We start from the raw sequence: 19,917 nt of genomic DNA on the forward strand, positions 1-19,917 counted from the left end.
AAAAAAAAAAAAAAAAAAAAAAAAAAAAATTGAATACTGTATTTGTCCAAAACAAAATTTAATCTAGTAACAAGTCATGCAGCAAAGGCATGCTTTCTCATGAAGAAAAGCTTTAAAACCTGAACCTTTTTTTTGCTTAAATATATTTTTCCTTTTTCTTCTGCTCTAAAATGCAAATAACTTACTTGCTCTGTACTTACGAAAGTAGATTACACTAGCAAATGTTTTAACTAATGCCAGAGGATGCTATCAGAATGCTGTACAGTTTCACAAATGCTTATTCATTACAAAATGGAAGTGATTGACATTACTAATGAAATATTACAGATGTGTAAATGCACACAATGCATGCAAGATTTCTTTCTTCCAAGGGTAAAGATTCCCCTACCTGATACCATCTGGTTTTAACCCTGTTTTTCCCTGCTGCTTGCCAGGGTAGTGTGAGGCTTGCCCGAGGAGACAGGCTATAGCCCTGGCATTGCTCTGCCCTGGCAGCAGAGCCCTCGTCTGCTGCTCCTGCCACTGTGCTGCTTGGTTCAACAGGGAGCTGGTGGGGGCTGAATCTGCTGCCAGCCCTTCCTCACTGCTCTCTTGTTCCGGCATCTTTTTAGGTGACATGGTCTCTGCTAAGGTAGCAGTGTGAGCCGTGAGCCCTCACATCATGTCCTCTTTGGCTTCCCCACCGCCGTCTTCCCACCTTTCTCCTGCTACTCTCCACCACTTTCTTCTCTTAAAGAAGATATCCATCTTCTCCTTCCCTTGTGGTACTTTCAAGCTCCATGCATCCTGCGATGCACTTACAGTAATGCCCCAGGCTGCCTGAGCCCTTCACCTGCCCACATGCCCCTTTCCTCGCTCGTCTGCGTTGCAGGGAAGCTCCCTGTTGTGTCGCCTGGCCTCGCTGCCGGGGCAGTCATCTCCAACCCGTGCTAGTGCTGTTCCTGCCCCCGCCTACCTCCCGGCTGAGGTGTACCTGAGGGACGTACCCACATCACCACTCTCTCCTGGTTGACGCTGCGTGAGCAGACACAAGGAACGCTCCTTTTTTACTCCCGCCACAGGGCCTGGAAAAGCCTGCCCAGCTCCCTTGGGGGGCAACATTTGGTAGCCCAGGCCTGCGAGCGCAGAGCGCGACTGACTGCTTGGCCGGAGTGCTGCCCGCGGGCCGCTTCCCTCAGCCGCTGATGGATGGACACAGCCCCTTCGCTTCTTCTGGGTACTGCCAGCGCCCCCAGTGTTCGCTCCTGTCCCTCCTTTCCTTTCCCTGACTTTTTTATCATGTTACGCTACCTTTCAGGCTGTGTATCTGTATCAAAAGTAACGTCAGATTGCTAAACGATTTTTAAATTATTATTCCTTTGAACGAAGTCCTAAGCTGTCGCTGCTGTTCTCCTCTCGCAGCTGGCTCCTGGGGGCGGGTGGGGTGCGGCGGGGGCACAGCGCCGCACAGGAGCCTCCTCTCCCCCTTCCTACCCCTCCAGCACCCCTCGGCCGCCCAGCCTCACGCCAGGGGCCCTCCCGAGACCCTAGTCGTTGTGAGGGGGCCGAGGTACAACGGCGCACCGCCAAGACGTTGCCGCTCCCGCCGGCAGAGCCGGTGGCGCGGCCAGGGGCGCACGCACACGCCCAAAGCCCCCTCCGGCCGCGACACGCCCTCGCCCGGCGCGGAGGGACCCAGCCGCGCCGCCGCCCGCCCGCCCCTCCCCTCAGCGCCCCCCAGCGGCGGCGGACACCGCCCCGCTGACATCACGCCGTGCCGCACCCGCCGCGGGCCGGGCCCTCCCCAAGGCGGGCGCCTCCCGAAGCCGGCTGCTAGGCGGTGGGGCGGCGCTTCCTCCGCCCGCCGGAGGTGACGCGCGGGCGGGGCGGGGCGGTTGGCTGCGTGGGGGATGCGCGAGCGGCGGCGGCGGCGGCGGCGGAGGGGCGGCCCGGCGGATCCCGAGCGGGGCTGCGGGGGCGGCCGCCGCCATGCTGAGCCGCAGCTCGTTCACCAGCCTGGTGGTGGGGGTGTTCGCCGTGTACGTGGCGCACACGTGCTGGGTGATGTACGGCATCGTCTACACGCGGCCCTGCCCGGCGGCGGGGGGCGGTGCGGCGGGCTGCGTCTGGCCCTACCTGGCGCGGAGGCCCAAGCTGCAGGTACGCGGGCCGCGGCGGCCGCCCGGCGGGAACGGGCGGGCGGCTGCGAGCGCCCGGTCTGCCGGGGCGCCGGGAGCAGCCCCTGCTGCCGCGGGAGGCGGTCGGACCCCGCTTCGGCCCTTGACCCCTCAGCTGACCGCCCGTGGAACGGGCTCCCGTCCCGCTCTGGAGGCGGGAGCGGCAGTGCCTGCCCGGGCCTGTCTCCTCCGTCCCCGGCGCTGCGCTCGTGGGCGCGGGGAGCGCCGCGCGGACTCGGCCGACCGCTGCGGTCACGCGTGGCCTGCCCGCTCCCGCGCGCGCAGCTGCCTCCTCCCCGCGTCGCGCTGCGGCTGTGGCGGGGGACGCGCTGCTGGAGCTCTCTGCAGCCGTCCCCGCCTGTGGGTCAGGCCCGTGGCTGAAGCAGGGGCAGGGTGAAGGAGTGTCTTGGTGCCTGTTGGCACAGACGCTGACTAGAGCGGCCTTGCTGGAGAAATGGCTCAGCTTACCTACTTGGAAATCTCTGGCTTCAAGAACAGGTCATCCTAATAAACTGTGTTTAGTGGCCATGTTACAGCGTGTTCCTGCCCCCAGAAGGAGGGAAGGGGTAGCTGAAAGCTGTGTTCGCCTTTTTTTGAGAACGCCGTTTTCTTTCCCAGTGTGTATAACCATCATTTGACTGGGGAAATTAGCGAAGCTGAACTACAGATCTGTACTGTAAGCGTACTGATGCATGAATGTAATATTTCTGTAGTCTGATTTCTCTGTGCTGTGTTTTGATTTCAGTTAAGCGTGTACACTACCACACGGTCAAGCATTGGTGCTGAGAGTAATATAGATCTGGTTTTGAATGTGGAGGATTTTGATATTGAGTCCAAATTTGAAAGGTAGGTACCCAAACTACGAGTTCTTTGTTTCATTCTAAAGTATGCATTCTAACTAGTAGTTGCATGTATGGAGGTATGCATGGAGCAAGGTAGGCTGTTCATGATAGTTGTGTTGAAAGAGTGGAGTAGTTGTTCTTGCATTCTTTGTTTGGGGGTTAAAGCTATTTTTGCGTGCTGTCTAGGCTATTCCGTTTACACTTGTTTTCATAAAGTAATAACCATATTTGCCATTTTAAGGCAGGAAATATGTTAGTTGGATTTCAGTCTTAGAGTTGAAGACGAAGTGCAGCAGTTAGTAAAAACACTATTTTTCTCTTTAATTAATGGTTCCTAGAATATTTCGTGAATTAAACATTGGTAAAGTACCTGCCTTGATGGAAATGGTGTGCTAAGTCCACCTGGCGCTGAGGAATAGGCTCTTAGACAAACTTGTCTTACGTTGAAGATCATCTCATAGTTGCAAGAAACAAAGCTTGCACAACAAATCTATACTAGTAAATACAGAAATGCTTGTTTCTCTCCTGTAGATTTTACAAATATTGAATGCTGTCCTATGTTGTCTATCTTAATTTTCCAATTCCACTGTAAACATTCATCTCACTAGCTGTGCTGGATTGGTAGCATACGTATGATGTACCAAACTTAAGTATTGGTTAGTTTGGATCAGCGTACTGTTTTCAGCCACATAGACAAATGTTTTACCAAAGTGTGCTTTGCTTATAAGAGTAAAAATGACTTTCCATTGTGAAAATCTAAGTCAAAGTTCCTGGAAATGTTTGAGAATTTCCTCTAATAACATGTGTAGCCAGTCTACTGGCTACATGATGTTTTGTTCTTAATAGCTGTGGCTTTGGGCCTGGAACTTGGAAGTCAAACCGTGTTCTCTTTTCCTGTGTTTTAGCAACAGGCTTTTCTATAAAAGTAAACCTTGTTTTTCTGGTGGTTTAGGGTTTTGAGATCTTCTGAAGGGATGTTGGTGCTAAGATGGAATAAGATTGTGCCCTTAGACAAATTTCTGAGCGTAACGCTGCGCTCTGCATATGCCTTCATACAATTAAAATGATTAGAACTATTTGTTTTGTGCTTCATACTTGCTGCCTCACTTCTTTTTGTTTAAAATAGTCCCCTTATTCTTGACTGTTTTGCCACAGAGTCTCCCAGGTTCTTTCACGTTCTGCATTTTCTGTAATTAAAAAACACGTTGGCCTACAGTTTAGGTCATATTAAACTTCATCACTGACCGACTTAAAAATACAAGAATTGTTTTACTGACAGAGTCTGCTAAGCCACTGAAAGTGTTCAGAGCAAAATAACCTGAGCAAATTTACAGGAATAGAGGAGGAATTATGCAAGGTTGCAAGTAGGATGATTTCTTGGCTAACACAAGGGGAGTGACTTCATTGTTTGGGGCTCCTATTTAGAGTTCTGTGCTTGGCATGCCATAGCTGAGAAGGTATTTTATTAACGCAAAGAGCTTGGTAAAACTTTGTGATTTTCTTTTTGAACTTTGTGTCATGTATACAATCTGTGATACATATTCAGCACACGGAAGGCTATTTTCCACAAGTGCTGTGATAATTTTGGCCCTATGACCTATTGGCCGGGGAAAACAGCACAAGGACTGATGATGCAGTCCTGTGTTATATAGCGTAATAAAGTATGAATTGGACAAAGATTAAAGTATCTTAAGATAATAGTAAACTTTGGAAATGCAAATATTGTGATGCATACTGGAGTATATTAATTGATCCCATCCAGCCACAGCTTATTAGGGCTTATTAGCCAGAACTAATTGTTGTGTGCCAGGCAACCTAAATGTCTCTCATTTTTTTTTTTTATGTCCCCAACCTTTTTTTGCTTGCTTCCAGAACATCTTCAGTGATCCTTATATGTAATAGCTAAGTATTTCAGCATGTGCTATGTCATCTCATAATGTTTTATTTTTGTATTTTAGGACAGTGAATGTCTCTGTACCAAAGAAAACCCGAAATAACGGCACATTATATGCATATATATTTCTTCATCATGCTGGCATTTTGCCTTGGCATGACGGTAAGCAGGTGCATATAGTAAGCCCTCTGACCACGTACATGGTCCCTAAACCAGAAGAGATTAATTTGCTCACTGGAGAATCTGCCACACAGGTAGGTGGTTTTTCCATCTGTAGGTGAACAACTGCAAAAAAAAAGTAATTTCTTTTATAGACACTCGCAGTGTTAGCATCTGTTGTGCTTGCATCTTTACACTAATGATGATATTAAAAAAAAAATAATCAAACCCCCTCTTCTCGACTATCAGCTTGTATGCTAATAGTAGACCCTCAGCACACCAGAAGTAGAGCCCTCTATAACACTGGCTGCTGTTAAAACACTTCCCTAGTTAATGTTAATTACTTCTTTAAGGATATATTGCTTTTGGTAGAAATACTGTATTGTTCTGTAACAGCATGGTGCTGCTTTCTATAGTGAATTGGATTCATGTGAAATAATATGCTTTGCTTTTATAAAACAGAGATACGAACTTGATTTTGACATTGGTGGGTGACCAATGTCAAATTGCTTCTTTTCCTTTAGGATGTTCTTACTTTGCACTTCAAGAGAATAAGAGTATCCTTTGACAAATGCTATGATTGCTCACCAGGGAGGGAAAAAAATGTAGTGTTAATGAAATACTTGTGAATAGCTGTTGTGCCTTATATTAAGTGGAGCTTGAGAATTTCACTCTGTTCTTCTTTGGAATCTGAAATACACATGTAGCCATCAGTGCTTTTTCTAAATCCTAGCAAAATAAAGTTGAAAATGAGTTGAGGCTAGAGTCCAACACTAAAAGTCAGAACAGGTGGTGTTCATCCAAAGAAAAGCAAGTAGAATGCCCTGGGGATAAGCATCTACTGAAAGCTAAGGTCGTACTTGGTTTCAGCGCTGGTTTACACAGCATTTGGAAGCTCAGAAGTTTAAAACAAATGGCCTGATCTTTTTACTCACCAAAAATTGATATGGTTGATTATCCACATCCTTTTGACTGTTTTGAAGTAATACCTGATTACTCTACAGTCCTTATTTCAAAGTGACTTTTTCTGACTAGTATCCACATCCGTAAGGTATTAAGATTAATTAGTTGAAGATTCATTCTTGATGAACAAGGCTGTGAATGGGCACTGAAGTTTTTCAGTGTCAGATTATGGTGGGCCTTTACAATCCATTCTGTTGTATTTGAGCAAAATAATTCATCTGGTCAAAATTAAGGTAAAGTGTTTCTTAGTGGGCTTCTGTTTTGTGATATAGTTAATGACTCCATAGTTTCTGTGAGTCAGAGTATTATCCAGTCCAAAATTCTATATTGTTTAGCAGTATGTGTGTTTATTGTATTTTTAAAGCAAATTGAAGCAGAAAAACAGACCAATGCTCTAGATGAACCTGTCTCTCACTGGAGGTCAAGATTAACCTTAAATGTCATGGTGGAAGATTTTGTGTTTGACGGATCATCCCTCCCTGCTGATGTTCACCGTTACATGAAGATGTAAGTCGATGACTTAATTTTGCTATATTTGTTATTACAAACTTACTGCACGTTTCTTCAAAAATCCTCCCTGGCCTCCTTTAGTATTTTATGTTTACACTGGTGCTTAGCAGACAAAAATAGGTACTCTTAATGCTTGCATTTCGGTAGTGACGATTAGTAAGATATTATGTACTCGAAAACATTATTGGAGATACCTTGTTCCTGGGCAGCTCAGAGTTTAGAATACTTTTCTGTATGGAATTATCATAGTAAGACAAAGCAGAACTACAAAGACACAAGTAAAATGCTACAGCAGACTTCATATCCCCTTGTCCTCAAATCATACTTCTGGCCTTTAAAGCAATTACTGTCCCTTGACCTTTCCAGTTATCCTTCATTTGCAAATTATCTGTAAAAACTGCAAATGCTGAAGAGGCACAGCAGATCTCCTGCAGCATCTTTTTTTCTGCCTTTATGATTGGCTTTATTTTACTTTAACAATGTGTGTTCCTACATTATGTCATTTTCTCAAGAAAATACTAAAAAGCAGAGCTAGGTTTTTAGGTCACTAAATGCAGTCAGTAGCTTCTGTTCACAGCTTGTTTAAATTACTTCCAGTGTTAACTGTATAAATAGTGCTGTATTGGCTTGTGCTGCTGTATGTTGATGCCTTTCTCTACAAGTATCCTATTAATTCCAGAAGCAGTTGCTTAATCAGCAGACCCTGGGGTTCTGGGATAGCTTCCCAGCCAGAATAGGTAAACTTAGTAACTAATAAGATAGTCCCATAACAAGAAGTGGTTGGACTGGGGTTGGTGAACGAGGATTTTTTTTCTGGTCATGTTTAGATAAGCATCAGTGCTGTTTTGTCATTGCATTATACAGGAAATAGTTTGGATATGAAATAGCCTGCTGCCATTCCACTAGCAGTAGCTTTAATTGTAGTTATTTAATTGTAGAAATCTAGACCTCTTCAGTTAAATAACCAAGCAGTATTTCTCAGCCTTGATTTAGTGCTTTTCTGTTACTGTTGCCCACTTTATATTTAGTATGCATTCTTTCTTAGCATGCATAGAGACTTCTTTCTTTTGTCAACAACTAAAATTCAACTTTCAGGGTTTAAAAAGCTCCATTACACTAGTTCCATTGACTTTTACCAGGAACATCACAGTGTAGATAACTGCCTTTCTAGTGAAGAACTTTAAGACTTTAAGAACTTTTAGGGCATTAGGCTAAATACTTTTCTAAGATACTGACAAAGCAATTGCATATAGGTCATAATTTGCTAAATAACTTTCCAGTGGTCAATTTTGTAGAGGGCTCAAAGGCTGGGAAGTTTCTATTGGTTTCATGCAGGTTGGTGAGGTGGTAGAGCACTCCAAATGAGAGCTTCTGTTGAGAAGGCAGAGACTATTTCCATTCCTTGTGCACTCTCTCCAGCAGTATCTAGCCTTCCTGCGTGCATACCAGCCGTCACATTCCTAGTCCCATGCTAGCTAGAGTATGCGTTGTTGCTGACCTGATAGATGTTATTGGGGGTGCAGAGGAGTAGGGGAGGTGGTGGAGAGTTGTCATTGCTGCAGTGGGAGAGGGATACTTGAGACAAAGGATACAAACATATGTTAGTAAACTTTAGCATGTTTCTCTTCAACAAACTTTTTAATTTCCTCTACCCTTGGTCATGCAACAGCTTCAGCATCATCACAACCAATTTCATTTGTCTTTTTTTTTTTTGCTTATTCTGTCTTTATACAGAGAAGTAAAAACAAACTAAAAGGAGAAATATGACATGCCTAACTTTTTATACAGATATCTCTCAATGAAAGACTCTAGGCTAGTGGCTTCCTTCTTGCTGTGTGTTAAAAGAAAATGTGCCTGAAAAGATGGTGGGAAATATCTACATGGGTAGATCTGAAAGTGATGAATGAGTGCTAATTTGAATAAAAGTAGTTTTCTTTTTAGATCACTACAGTCATAAAATCCATGTTTAAACATCCTAGGGTTCAGTTGGGGAAGACAGTGCATTACCTTCCAATATTATTTATTGATCAGCTAAGCAACAGAGTGAAAGATTTGATGGTGAGTAATAGAATACCTTTAATTACATTTAACAGTTTTAACAGTAATCTTCAATGTTGTTTTAATTAAGATTTTGTCATAGGTTGTTTGCTGTAATGAAAAAGTATAAATTCACAGAAGGACTCTATCAATGACTGTTTAAATTAATGTGGTCAACTCTGGTAACTGCAGAGGCTGGATCTGGGTTTTGAGAATCCCCTCTGGCAGAAGTATCTGCCAAGCACTGCCTTCTATTCCACCAAAAGATATTTGGATTCCATTGCTTCTGCCCTTTAGGTGGATATGGAGGACATCACTGCAGCACCAGCTGTGGTGGGAGCCGTCTCATGAGCAATTTGACTCTCTAAGCTGAAGAAGTTGTGTTAGCATCCCAGAGTAGCTTCTGATATCTTCTAGGGAAATGAGCATACTGAACACACTGATACTGGAGCTACACTGAGATAAGTCAGTAGCTATTCTCTTATCTCCAAAAAATGCACTCGTGGTTAAATTTTCTGGTGGTGCTCTCTAACATGTTAGCGTAACTTGAGCACCTGAAAGCTTGGTGTTGCAGTACATCCAATGATTTTGTGCACTCAAACAAATCAGGACTTAGAAACTTCAGTAATGGAATTACAGAAGGATGAAGTTGGATGAGATTTCTGGAGGTTGCTAGTCCAACGCCCCTGCTCAGAGTAGGGTCACCTAGAGTGGGTTGCTTGGGACCTTCTCCAGTTAGATTTTGGATGTATACAAGGATGGAGATGCCATAGCCTCTCCGGGCAACCTGTTCCATTGTTCAGTCACCCCTGTAGTTTTTAAAAAAAAAAAAGGTTTTTTTTATACATTTAAATAGCATTTTCTGTATTCCATTTTTGCCCAACTGTTCTCTTGTGGAAAATCATGCAGTGCCTTTACTATAAGTTACACATGGCAGTCCCCTGCGTCTAAACCATGTTCATCCTAGCAGCTCTTAGTTAAGCACTGCAGTTCTTTTTGGTTGCACTGACTGGAATTTAGCAATCAGAGTTACTGAGAACAAAAGTCTTGGGGAATGTCTCAAAACTGTTAAATCAGTATGTCTAGATTCAGGTGGAAGTCTTGGTAGATGTAAACTTCCCATAGACCTTCTAAATTGTCTTTCCAATTCATTAACTTCAGCTCAGACAAAGAGTTTTGTTACTTAGTGTTGGGGAGAATCTTCTTTTAAGAACTTGTATCCTCTCCACCCCAAGCTTGTTCGGCAAAATGAACTCCTGAGCATTTGTTACAAATCCTGGTAGCGGATAGTTTTGTCCAATATTTCTTTAGATATACTTCTGTGATGTCTTTATCAGTGGTCATTGTCCTTTATTTTAAGTTTCTTACCACAGCTCATTCAGTTCAGTACATTCATGTGAGCTTCTAACTGGTCAAGTCATGTACCCTGTTTACAAATAAACTCAGCATTGTCATGTTATTAATAACATTCCTGCAGTTGTCATGCATGTCACGGTTAATGCTATTGTAACTCACTGCCTTAAAGTTGTTAAAGATTCTGAGAAGTGCTGCGAAGACTATTCCATCAAATCTAGCAAACTTCCCCTTCAGCACTGGCTTATGTGAATTCTCAGTAGTGACTTGCCAAACTGCTCAAAAGCCCTGCAGAAAGAGTGCTCTAATAGTATGCATGCTGTGAGATAATGACAGGTAAGTGAAGAGCAGGAAAGAATAAGGGAAGAAGGTGATAGAGCTGTTGTGGAGCAAGGTCGGCATTTTACCGTAAATAGGGGCATAGACGCTGTCTGTTCGGTATGCCCAACCTAAAGTCATGGAGCTGAAGATGCATTTTCCCTGCTTGTGTAGTTTTTGAACTGGCTATTATTTTGACCCAGATGTAGGTCTTCTGTAGAAAGTACTGTGGTCTAGATGTTATGTGTTCCTCATGTTCTTAAATGTTCTTGCCAACGCTGGGGGTTTGGGGATTGCACAGGATTCTGATTTAATAAGGAGAAAACTTAAAAATTCATACTGCTGAACTTACTTGCTTTGTTTACACACTGTTTTGTAGTACTGAGAAAGTACAGTGCTAGAAGTAATATGTGATGTTCTGAGGCCATGCTACAACAGTAGGTTGTATTGCAGAGGTTTAGTAACTTCCTAATTTTCAAAGGCTTAGCAACCATCACACTCAACTCGGTTGTGAGGCAGAGCTTGTGGACTTTTAATTGTTCATTGGGAAAGAGTTAATTCTTCTAATCTTTGTATGTTCATTTAAGTTGCTTTTGGTGTTGAAGAATTCCTATCTCTGTCTTGTATTGCAATCCAATTTCCTCCCTACGATACCCCTGACTCCTTAGTAGTGCTTTGTCTGTGTAGAGCGCACTTGCTGCATGTTACTTACCCATGCATTTGCAAAATTTTTATTTTCTATCTGCCCTGCATGGATAAAATTTCTTTTCCTTTTCTTCCAGAAATGTTGATGCTATCTTTCATTCAATTGGAATGAGAATGCAGGGGTTACAGGCATCCTTTAAAAAGAAGCCTGGAAGATGTTTATGTAGCTTTTGGTAAACAGCTGTAGAATCTTGCCGGCATTCTCTACCGTCAGCTCTAACCACATTGTTTTCACCCTGTTTTGTTGTCTTTTTTTCCAGACAGTTCAGAGATCCCTGGCACTGTTCTAGTTTCTCAAGCTTTCTCCCTGCTGTATTTATAAAACTTTCTCAGCTTCCCTTTCTCTCCCTTGCATGCATGCATGTTCTGCCACTGTCTGAAAAGCTTATAGGGTCTTGGGAGGGTGGAGAGATTGAGAATTGTTTGTACTCACTGGAGGAAAGAGTGAATGGGAGAGTGAACATAATCCCCAGTTCACACCTGACTGATATATGGAGAGGCTAAAACTGTGTTCTGTAACATAAGGATCAGAAGAAGCCTATTCATCTCGGGTAGGTGCCAGCTAACTAATTACTGTAGAAACAGATACAGTGTAGAGTAGCAGTTCTGAGATGGGAATTATGATTGGGTAATTAGGAGCTGGGAGCAATAGATCTTGAAATATTGCAATTCAGAGTGCCTGCCTGTCTGTAGTCTTGAGCTATCCTTAAAAGTTTAAAACATACTGCCTGAACTTGTACCTAGGTAGCTGTGGAGAATTCTAACATCTGTGAGGACAATTTTTTTTTTTCTTTATTTTAAACTTACTTATTTGAGAGACAGTCACCTATCATGCAGAAGGAGCCGAGGTATTTAAGACTTTTTTTTTTCCAGCCTAAGGGTACCCCAGGTAGTTCTCACCATAACTAAAGTGTAGATGATACAGGAGGATTATCTGAAATTTATTTCTCTTGGAGCAGGAAGATGATTTCTGTGACATCCCATATCCCAAGTTTTGCAGGCAGGGTAGCTTGCTTAGCTTTAGCTGTGGTGTTTTCATCAGTCTGAGCAAATAGATTCCTCTTCCTTCCCCACCTTTTGTTTTGGTATGAGTTGTAACTTTAATTTCTCTCAAAAACAGCCTGACTTTACTGAAATTTCGAGTGTGGCCTTTTGGGATATGATTATTTTCTTAATCTTCTAGTTTAGGTAATCTTAGCATATACATTCAGAGAAGAACTGTCAAAAGAGATAATTGCCTTAAGCACACTTTTCCCATTTGAGCTGAGACCAGCGGAGGGAACTTTATGTAAATGTCTCGAAGGCATTTGTGTATAGTAACAGTGAGGTTGCTATAAGAACTTGAACAGAACAATCTGCTAATTTAGCATTTCTTGGAAAAAAACCCAAAGACTTCAAGCATAATATCGAAGTCTATGATCTTATTCCCTTTCAAAAAACAAACTAACCTCTTAAGATTGTGCAATTAAATCATAGTGTGTGATATTAAAAAAATGAATAGAAATAATTGTTGCAATTTTTCTGCTATTAAAAATGAAACTGTATGTTTTTGAAATACAGGTTATAAATCGTTCAACAACAGAGCTACCTCTTACAGTGTCATATGACAAAATATCTCTTGGAAAACTCCGATTTTGGATCCACATGCAGGATGCTGTGTACTCCCTACAACAATTTGGTATGCTTTTTATCTTTAATGACTTTAGGCAAAAAAAAAAACAACCCCTCAATTTTTTTTCTTATAAGTACATAGATAACACTTAACTCTCTCTTTTTTCTGGTTAGCTGGTGAAAAGGTTTAATGCTACAAATCTTATGTTGTTTTACCTTAAGGAAAAGATGGAAATAAAATGTTGACATGTGGTAGGAAACAAGAATACAGAGGTGAATTAACCATTTTTAAAATAAATTTTAGTTGGATAGTACTACTGTAAAAGCATAAGAAGCCAAGATAGAGAGGATTTTTGCCACAGGTACCCCCTATCATCCATGGAACAGAAAAGCTGGATCGGTGTTACATAAGCTATATATAGCTGGTCACTGTAGCCATATACCTATAATGAAATATAGGCAAGCACAGCAAAGTCTTTGGGCTCAAGCTGAGCATGAAGAAGCAATCTGCGTTCTGATCATACTGCTTCTGACACTTCAGAACTGGCTGGCCTATCACTTTGGCTCAATTACAAATTTATAAGGTAATTCAGATAAACTGGAGGCTTTACATGCATGAAACTATCAAATTCTGTGTTTCACGTAAATGTAATGGACTAAGCGTACACTTTCATTCTGAAGTTCATGTGCTCTGTGTTGGTGATGATATAGCCAAGCTTTTACTGTCTTTAAATATTTGTTCCACTGATGCGCACCTTTGAGTCTAATCATCACTCTTAACTCTGAAAGTAAGATGTGGATTTTTATCTTTGCTGACTTAGTTTTCACTCACTAGACTGTAGTTGGCTTCTTTGTGCTAGAGTAAGGAACTACATCGTAACTGAACTGGTGTTGATGTATATGAATGTAGGATTTTTTCTGATCTTCTCTTTTTAAGCTCTTCAGACAGCACTGAACTTTTTTCAGGCCAGGAGATCTTAAAAGCTTCTGTGCTGTATTATTTTAATGATTCTTAAATACTTCCTAGTTTATCTTTTTTTTTTTTAGTGCAGATAGATGGCAGTATTCTACTAGTTTCCCAAGAGACATATGCAGGGGTAATAATGCTGCTTTCATACTACTCAGTGTTGTTCTTTGTTCACCAAAATTCAGGCGGTAGAGGGAGAGGGTTTGGTTATTCACTGTCATCTCTGAATTAATATTTTATGATGGACAACTTAACATTTAAGGCATTGATTCCTCTGAAAAAAAAAACAAAAAACCAACCTGTTCTGGTTCAGCACTAGTTTCAGAGTGTAGTATTGTAAGACACAGTACTTGTATACAGTGTAACTTAACTGAGAGTCTAGACTTTCTCCATTTCTTTTGCAGCCTAAGCTTTTCACATGTTTTATTGGGGGAGGGAGGGTGGATAAGGAATAAGGTCATTCTAAGTAGAATCCAGCTGCTTCTCTTTAGCTCAGGCTAATGCATATCGAAGATACAAGTATGTCTACTTAAAATAACTATCTTGAAACAATCAAGTAACCGCTTGCTCAGAGTTTGTGTGGGGCATTTGACCACTATCATTCCTCCATAATTTTTTGTGAGCCTCCTCAGAATGGCATAATTGAAATTTTCATGTTCCATGTCTCGGCTGTCATGTGATGGACACGTATATCAAGACCTATCATCCTAGGAGTACCTCCTCTGCCTGGGAAAAATGCTTACCTAAGATGCTGCTTGTTCTCTACAGCTATGCAGACAGTGAAACGTAAGGTTTAAAATTTTCCTTTTGGAATAACTTAAGAAAAGGTCACATTAGATCAGTAGCAAAACTCCAAAATCACTTGAAAATGGGCAAGTTCACATTCTTCTTGCTGTGATGCAGGAGAGCTGATAGACAAAGTAAATTGGTACTGAACTCACCAGTGTCATAACTAGCCCATTGCTGTAAATGCAGCATTGTGTATTTTCTGAGAACAGTAGATTTCAATCACAGTGGCTGGAACTTTCTACTTCATGAAGAAAGCATCTTAACACTAGCTGAAGGAGTTCAGAGGGATGCTGTATCTTCTGGAAAACACGCTTCTTGGTGGTGGCAACCGTATTTATCACGGACAGGCTCTAACTTTTTTAATTAATGATTGTCCAGTATATAACAAGAAAGGAACATTCCTCCTTTAAGAGAATTGATAAGACAGTAGAGAATATGTATTCAGCTTACAGATTGATAAATGGAAAAAGGTAAGGCATCTTCCAGAAATCACAAAGAGAAGCTTCCAAGTTAATTCTGCAAGAACTGTCAAAAGAGTTGATACCTAATCCATGACCTGGGGTCTATACTGTTGCATATATGGCCATGTTTCCCACTGACCTTTGTTGTCATCCACAGTGTAGTCCTTTTCTCATTTTTTGTTTTTTAATATGAAGCTCTTTTTTCTTATATATCAAATAAAAGCTCAGAGGCCAAGTTGGATAATCCTTTTTCTTCCCACTCAGGCCAGAATGACTTCCTATGTCTTGCAATTTGTGTCTCCAGTGTTCAGCTTGGGTTGTAGTTATACAACACATTAAAGGCACATTAGTCTGCTTGTAACAGATGGGTTTTGTTTAAGGCAAGCCAAATAACTAGCCAAAATATAGGTAGACTTCGGTTTTATCAATAAAGCTGCCATCTTGTTTTGGATTTATGATTGCTTGACAGAACATGTGCAGGTGAGATAAGGTTCCTTTCATACTGGGCTCTAGCATAACAGCAATTAACTATCTAGTACTTCTTGCATAATTATTTGTTCTTTCTCTTAGGGTTTTCAGAAAAGGATGCAGATGAAGTAAAAGGAATTTTTGTTGATACTAACCTGTACTTTCTGGCTTTGACATTCTTCGTAGCAGCATTTCATGTAAGTGGAGAAACTGGGTTTTAGGAATTGCAGCATATGAAATTCAAAAAAAAGAAGGGGTGGGAGGTCGGTTGAACTTCAACTCTTTCATTTATTGAGAACTGGTTTTGGAAATATTAATTTCAGTAGAGCAATAGAAGAGGTTTCTGGTACAAGTCAACTGTATTTCCAATACCAAGTTAATATAAAAATCTCAAAGAAGATAGAAATATGAGATAACTAGGTATAAACTAAATAGTCTTGACTGAAATATAAAACATTTAACTTGATTATCATCACTTTTTTTTTAGCTGAACCAAAGCACCCAGAATTAAAATGCCTGTCAACTTTGTGATAACTCAGCTTAGCAGAAAATGTGAACCAAAGTTTACTGCTGCAGTGGCATAGCTCTGACACCAACAGTAGGGTTTGAGTCTCTGACTTCTAACCCACTGGAGAAATTTAGATCAGCTCATCTAGATTACTTCCAAAAATTGTTGCTGTAAAGTGCAGAGCTTGTGGCTCTAGGCATGGTTGGTTGTTGTTGTGTGTCTCTCAGCATTGTTTGTGTCTTGGTTTAAATATGAATCTTTATTTTAATGAACAATGTTTTTAGACTTCATTCTTCTATTTTGAACGTCTGTCATCTACAATTACTCTTAATACAATTCCCATATTCTGGAATAGATAAGAACTTGCTGGGCATGTTATGTTTCTTTATACTTACATTACTTACATTAATTTGGTTGGAAACCCTTAGACTGCTGAGCCATTTTAATTTATTTTTTTCCCTTCTGTTTATGAGGTTTCAAGGTTATCTGTAGGCTGGGACTAGCTCTTCTGATATTTTCTTCCTTTTGTGTATCATTTGCCCAAACTAGAAAAATACACTTTTTCATTAAAATTCTCTGACCCAATAGTTTCTTGAATCTGTGCTGCCTTTTTTTTTTTTTTAGACAGTGAATGCTTAAAGGAAATACTGAAAAATATCCTGGTGGCCAAAAAGGCAAAACGCATTCTGGGGTGCATTAAGCACAGCATAACCAGCCAGTCAAAAGAGGTGATTATCCCTCTGTATTTAGCATTGGTGCAGCCTCACCTTGAGTACTGTGTGCAGTTCTGGGCCCCACTATTTCAGAAGGGTGTTGAGGTGTTTGAATGCCTCCAGAGGAGGGCAACAAAGCTGGTGAAAGGGCTGGAAGGCATGTCTTATGAGGAGTGGCTAAGGACTTCAGGTTTGTCTAGTTTGGAGAAAAAGAGGCTGAGGGGCGACCTCATTGCTCCCTACAGCTTCCCAAGGAGGGGAAGCAGAGAGGGATGTGTTGATCTCTTCTATCGGGTATCCACTGACAGGATACGTGGGAATGGTTCAAAGCTGCGCCAGGGCAGGTTCAGACTGGACATTAGGAAGCATTTCTTTACCACAAGGGTGGTCAAACACTGGAAGAGGCTTCCTAGAGAGGTGGTCGATGCCCCAAGCCTGTCAGTGTTTGAGGCATTTGGACAATGCCCTTAATAACATGCTTTAAGTTTTGGTCAGCGCTGAAGTGTCCAGGCAGTTGGACTAGATGATTGTTGTAGGTCTCTTCCAACTGAACTATTCTATTCTGAACCAAAATACTGAAAATTCTGGAAAAAATACTCAGTACAAATAAATGTAATGCTAAAATGCCCTTGACATTCAGGTCAACTTCTTGGTGATGAAATAGAGAGGAGAAAATGACTTGCTGTATTTTAGGAATTTTTAAAAAACTTTGGTACTATCCAAGCCTAAATTGATTATCGAACCAATACAAAGCACTCTGAATATAATTTAGTGTGGCTTTCCCTGGTCTGTCAAGGAGGCGAGCAATTCCTCAGGGTCCTCAGTTCTTCATCCTCTATCATGTGTTACCCTGTATTGGGTCACTAACTTTCTTTACCAGATGCAGCATTGTAGTAGTAGCAGTACGTGGGATTCCTCCTGTCATTTTGCACTGCTTTTAGAGCTTGGGCTTCTAAACCGGTTTTTCTTTTTAGCTTTTATTTGTTATATTTAATTTTTATTTCTGAGGCTTCTAAAACAGGTTTTTCTTGCAGTTCCATCTTAAATGCATTTTTAACAGTTCAGCTGGTAGTCTTTAACTAGTGCACATTTGAACAAATGAGTGTTTCTTGCTATTTGCAGCTTCTCTTTGATTTCCTTGCATTCAAAAATGACATCAGTTTTTGGAAGAAAAAGAGGAGCATGATTGGGATGTCTACAAAAGCAGGTATGGGCCAGAATGTGAAGTGTTGTGCATGTGCTATCTAATATATACTGTGTGTTTTTAGTCTTACTCTAAGTTGAAACTTTGTAGATTCACCGAGATGGCAGAATGAGATGTGTTTGTGTATGAAGAGATGATGGCTAACAGGCTGGTTCTAACTTTGTTAGCGTTGTGCTCAAATATGACTTGCTTTTAAGCACTTGTGTCACTTCTGAGGTTTGACTGTTTTACAGTTGAGCGTAAGTTTAATACAAAGTCAGTCACCAGATTTCCTTAGCTGAAAGAACAGAAAAATACTTTGAGAAAAGAACGAGGACCAGAGAAAATCCCATGGGTGGAGAGAATGTGCTATTAGGGGTAATGCTGTCCTGTGAGTCCCATGTGTTCCTTGTAGATAACTGTGGGTTCCAAAATATTTGGGAGGGAAAACACTGTAGTGTAACACTGTTGTTTGATTTGGGCTTTGGTGTAAACAGGAGCAGTAGAAGCTCCTGGGGTGGGGGAAGCAGCATGGGAGGGTTGAGTTGACTTGGATGTAGGAAGGATGAGAAAAACATAGTGGTCTTACATTCTACCAAGCCTTCCTACTGACAGATGAAGGCAGTAGCCAGCCCTGGACGCTTGAGGTTGAACACACCACTCCCCAGCCTTGTTTATTGTGCTAATACTGACTACTTGTTTTGTTAATAGATTTTTCCATTCTGATTGTAAAGCAAAATGATAAACCTGGAGTCACTTGACCTCTGAGACTATCCCTAATTATATCATATATACAGATTGATTAAAACATGCGAGGAGTATCAATACCAGGAAAAAAATTAGGCATTCTAAATTGTGATGAACAGCAACATGTTTTTCTCGTGGAAAATCTGTTTATTGTGTTTAGTGGAGTGCCTTTGTTTTTGTAAGGCATTTATACTGCTGTTGGCATATGTACACCAAAAAGTTAGTAAAAATTCAAAATGGTCCATGAAGTTTCAAAATTAAATGATAATTGCCAGTTCAAAAAGTGGGTAAAGTCAAGTTGGAAAGACTGAGTGGCAAAGGGTTTTTGACCTCACTATCAAAGTATCAATCTTCAGTCTCCAGTAATTGATGGTTCCATCCTCTCTTTAGCAAGCCTTAGTCACCTTTCTGCCTGTATCTCCTTGCCCTGAGGGAGAAGTGTGACAGGCAGTTGCTCTGGAATGGTACAGTGTAATTGTTGATGTCTGAGTGTGTTGTAGCTCTTCTCTCTTTCTGTTCCTGCTTAGGGGCATGGATATTTGAAACTGTCTACTAACTAATTCTTACAACCATCCAAGGTTTTGCAAAACCTGAAAAGTAACTGTAAAATACACTTCTCAACATTTACAAACATTAAATTAGTTGCATGAGTTTCGAAGACTGACATTACATTACCTCACCGCCTTTCAGCTTCCTTGAGACAAGAATCATGAACGTAGTTCGTAATAGTACTGACACATTGCTGAATTGCTGCAGTACAGAAGTCTTCCTTAAATATTCTGATTTCCTATCATCTTTTGTGCTAAGGACTTCATAAAATGTTTTTGTTCCTTATTTGCCTGGAGGTATACAGATCACTGGCTGTTTCTAGGACTGCTTGATATATCAAGATGTATATAGGAGATGCTCATGCTTAAACTGCGTAAAACAGAATTATAGTAAATAGGCCAACAGTTTTCTGTCATCTCAGCTGTTCATTTAAATATTAATAAGCCTTTCGTTTTCATTTTTTCTTCTATCTAGTGCTTTGGCGGTGCTTTAGTACTGTGGTAATATTTCTTTTCCTTTTGGATGAACAAACAAGTTTATTGGTACTGATCCCAGCAGGCATTGGTGCAGTGATTGAGGTGAGTTCTTAAAGCTCTAGAAACAAATACCAATATTTGCAGCAACGTCCATAGTTTATGGTAGAAAAAGAATGATAAACTAGTTACTGGAAAAATACTGTTGTATGCTGTCTTAGCAGCATTGTTTAACTGGCTTCCAGTGGTAGAGGAGATTGTGTCCCTTTATCAAATAACTAAACTGGAAGTATCAGGTTTTTCTGGGATGGGCCAGCTGGTGTTGTGGAAACCAAACATAGAGCTATGCTGAGGTTCCTTCCTATCACATCTGATAGGCATCACTCCTGACCAGGCACGTATAACCAACATGCATGTATAACCATGTCAACAAGCCTTCACGGAAATGTTTGTCAAAGAGCAGGATGTGTGCCATCAGACAGTGCCGCAGGTCTGCAGCTGAGGTGCTTGG

General features: G+C 41.3%; 1 protein-coding gene across 1 annotated transcript in view; it reads left to right on the plus strand.

Annotated features, from left to right (window-relative positions):
• Positions 1-1,968: 1,968 nt before the first annotated feature.
• Positions 1,969-19,917, plus strand: part of CLPTM1L (CLPTM1 like) — a 31,376-nt gene continuing 13,427 nt past the window's right edge. Inside the window, exons 1-9 of the mRNA XM_059836187.1 lie at positions 1,969-2,139; positions 2,902-3,002; positions 4,957-5,146; positions 6,379-6,521; positions 8,504-8,582; positions 12,498-12,615; positions 15,336-15,430; positions 17,577-17,661; positions 19,408-19,511. Of these exons, the coding sequence (XP_059692170.1) occupies positions 1,969-2,139; positions 2,902-3,002; positions 4,957-5,146; positions 6,379-6,521; positions 8,504-8,582; positions 12,498-12,615; positions 15,336-15,430; positions 17,577-17,661; positions 19,408-19,511 (1,086 nt within the window). The remainder of the gene's footprint in view (positions 2,140-2,901; positions 3,003-4,956; positions 5,147-6,378; positions 6,522-8,503; positions 8,583-12,497; positions 12,616-15,335; positions 15,431-17,576; positions 17,662-19,407; positions 19,512-19,917) is intronic.

Source organism: Gavia stellata, chromosome 3, assembly GCF_030936135.1.
Source record: "Gavia stellata isolate bGavSte3 chromosome 3, bGavSte3.hap2, whole genome shotgun sequence".
In the NCBI taxonomy this organism is placed as follows: Eukaryota; Metazoa; Chordata; class Aves; order Gaviiformes; family Gaviidae; genus Gavia; species Gavia stellata.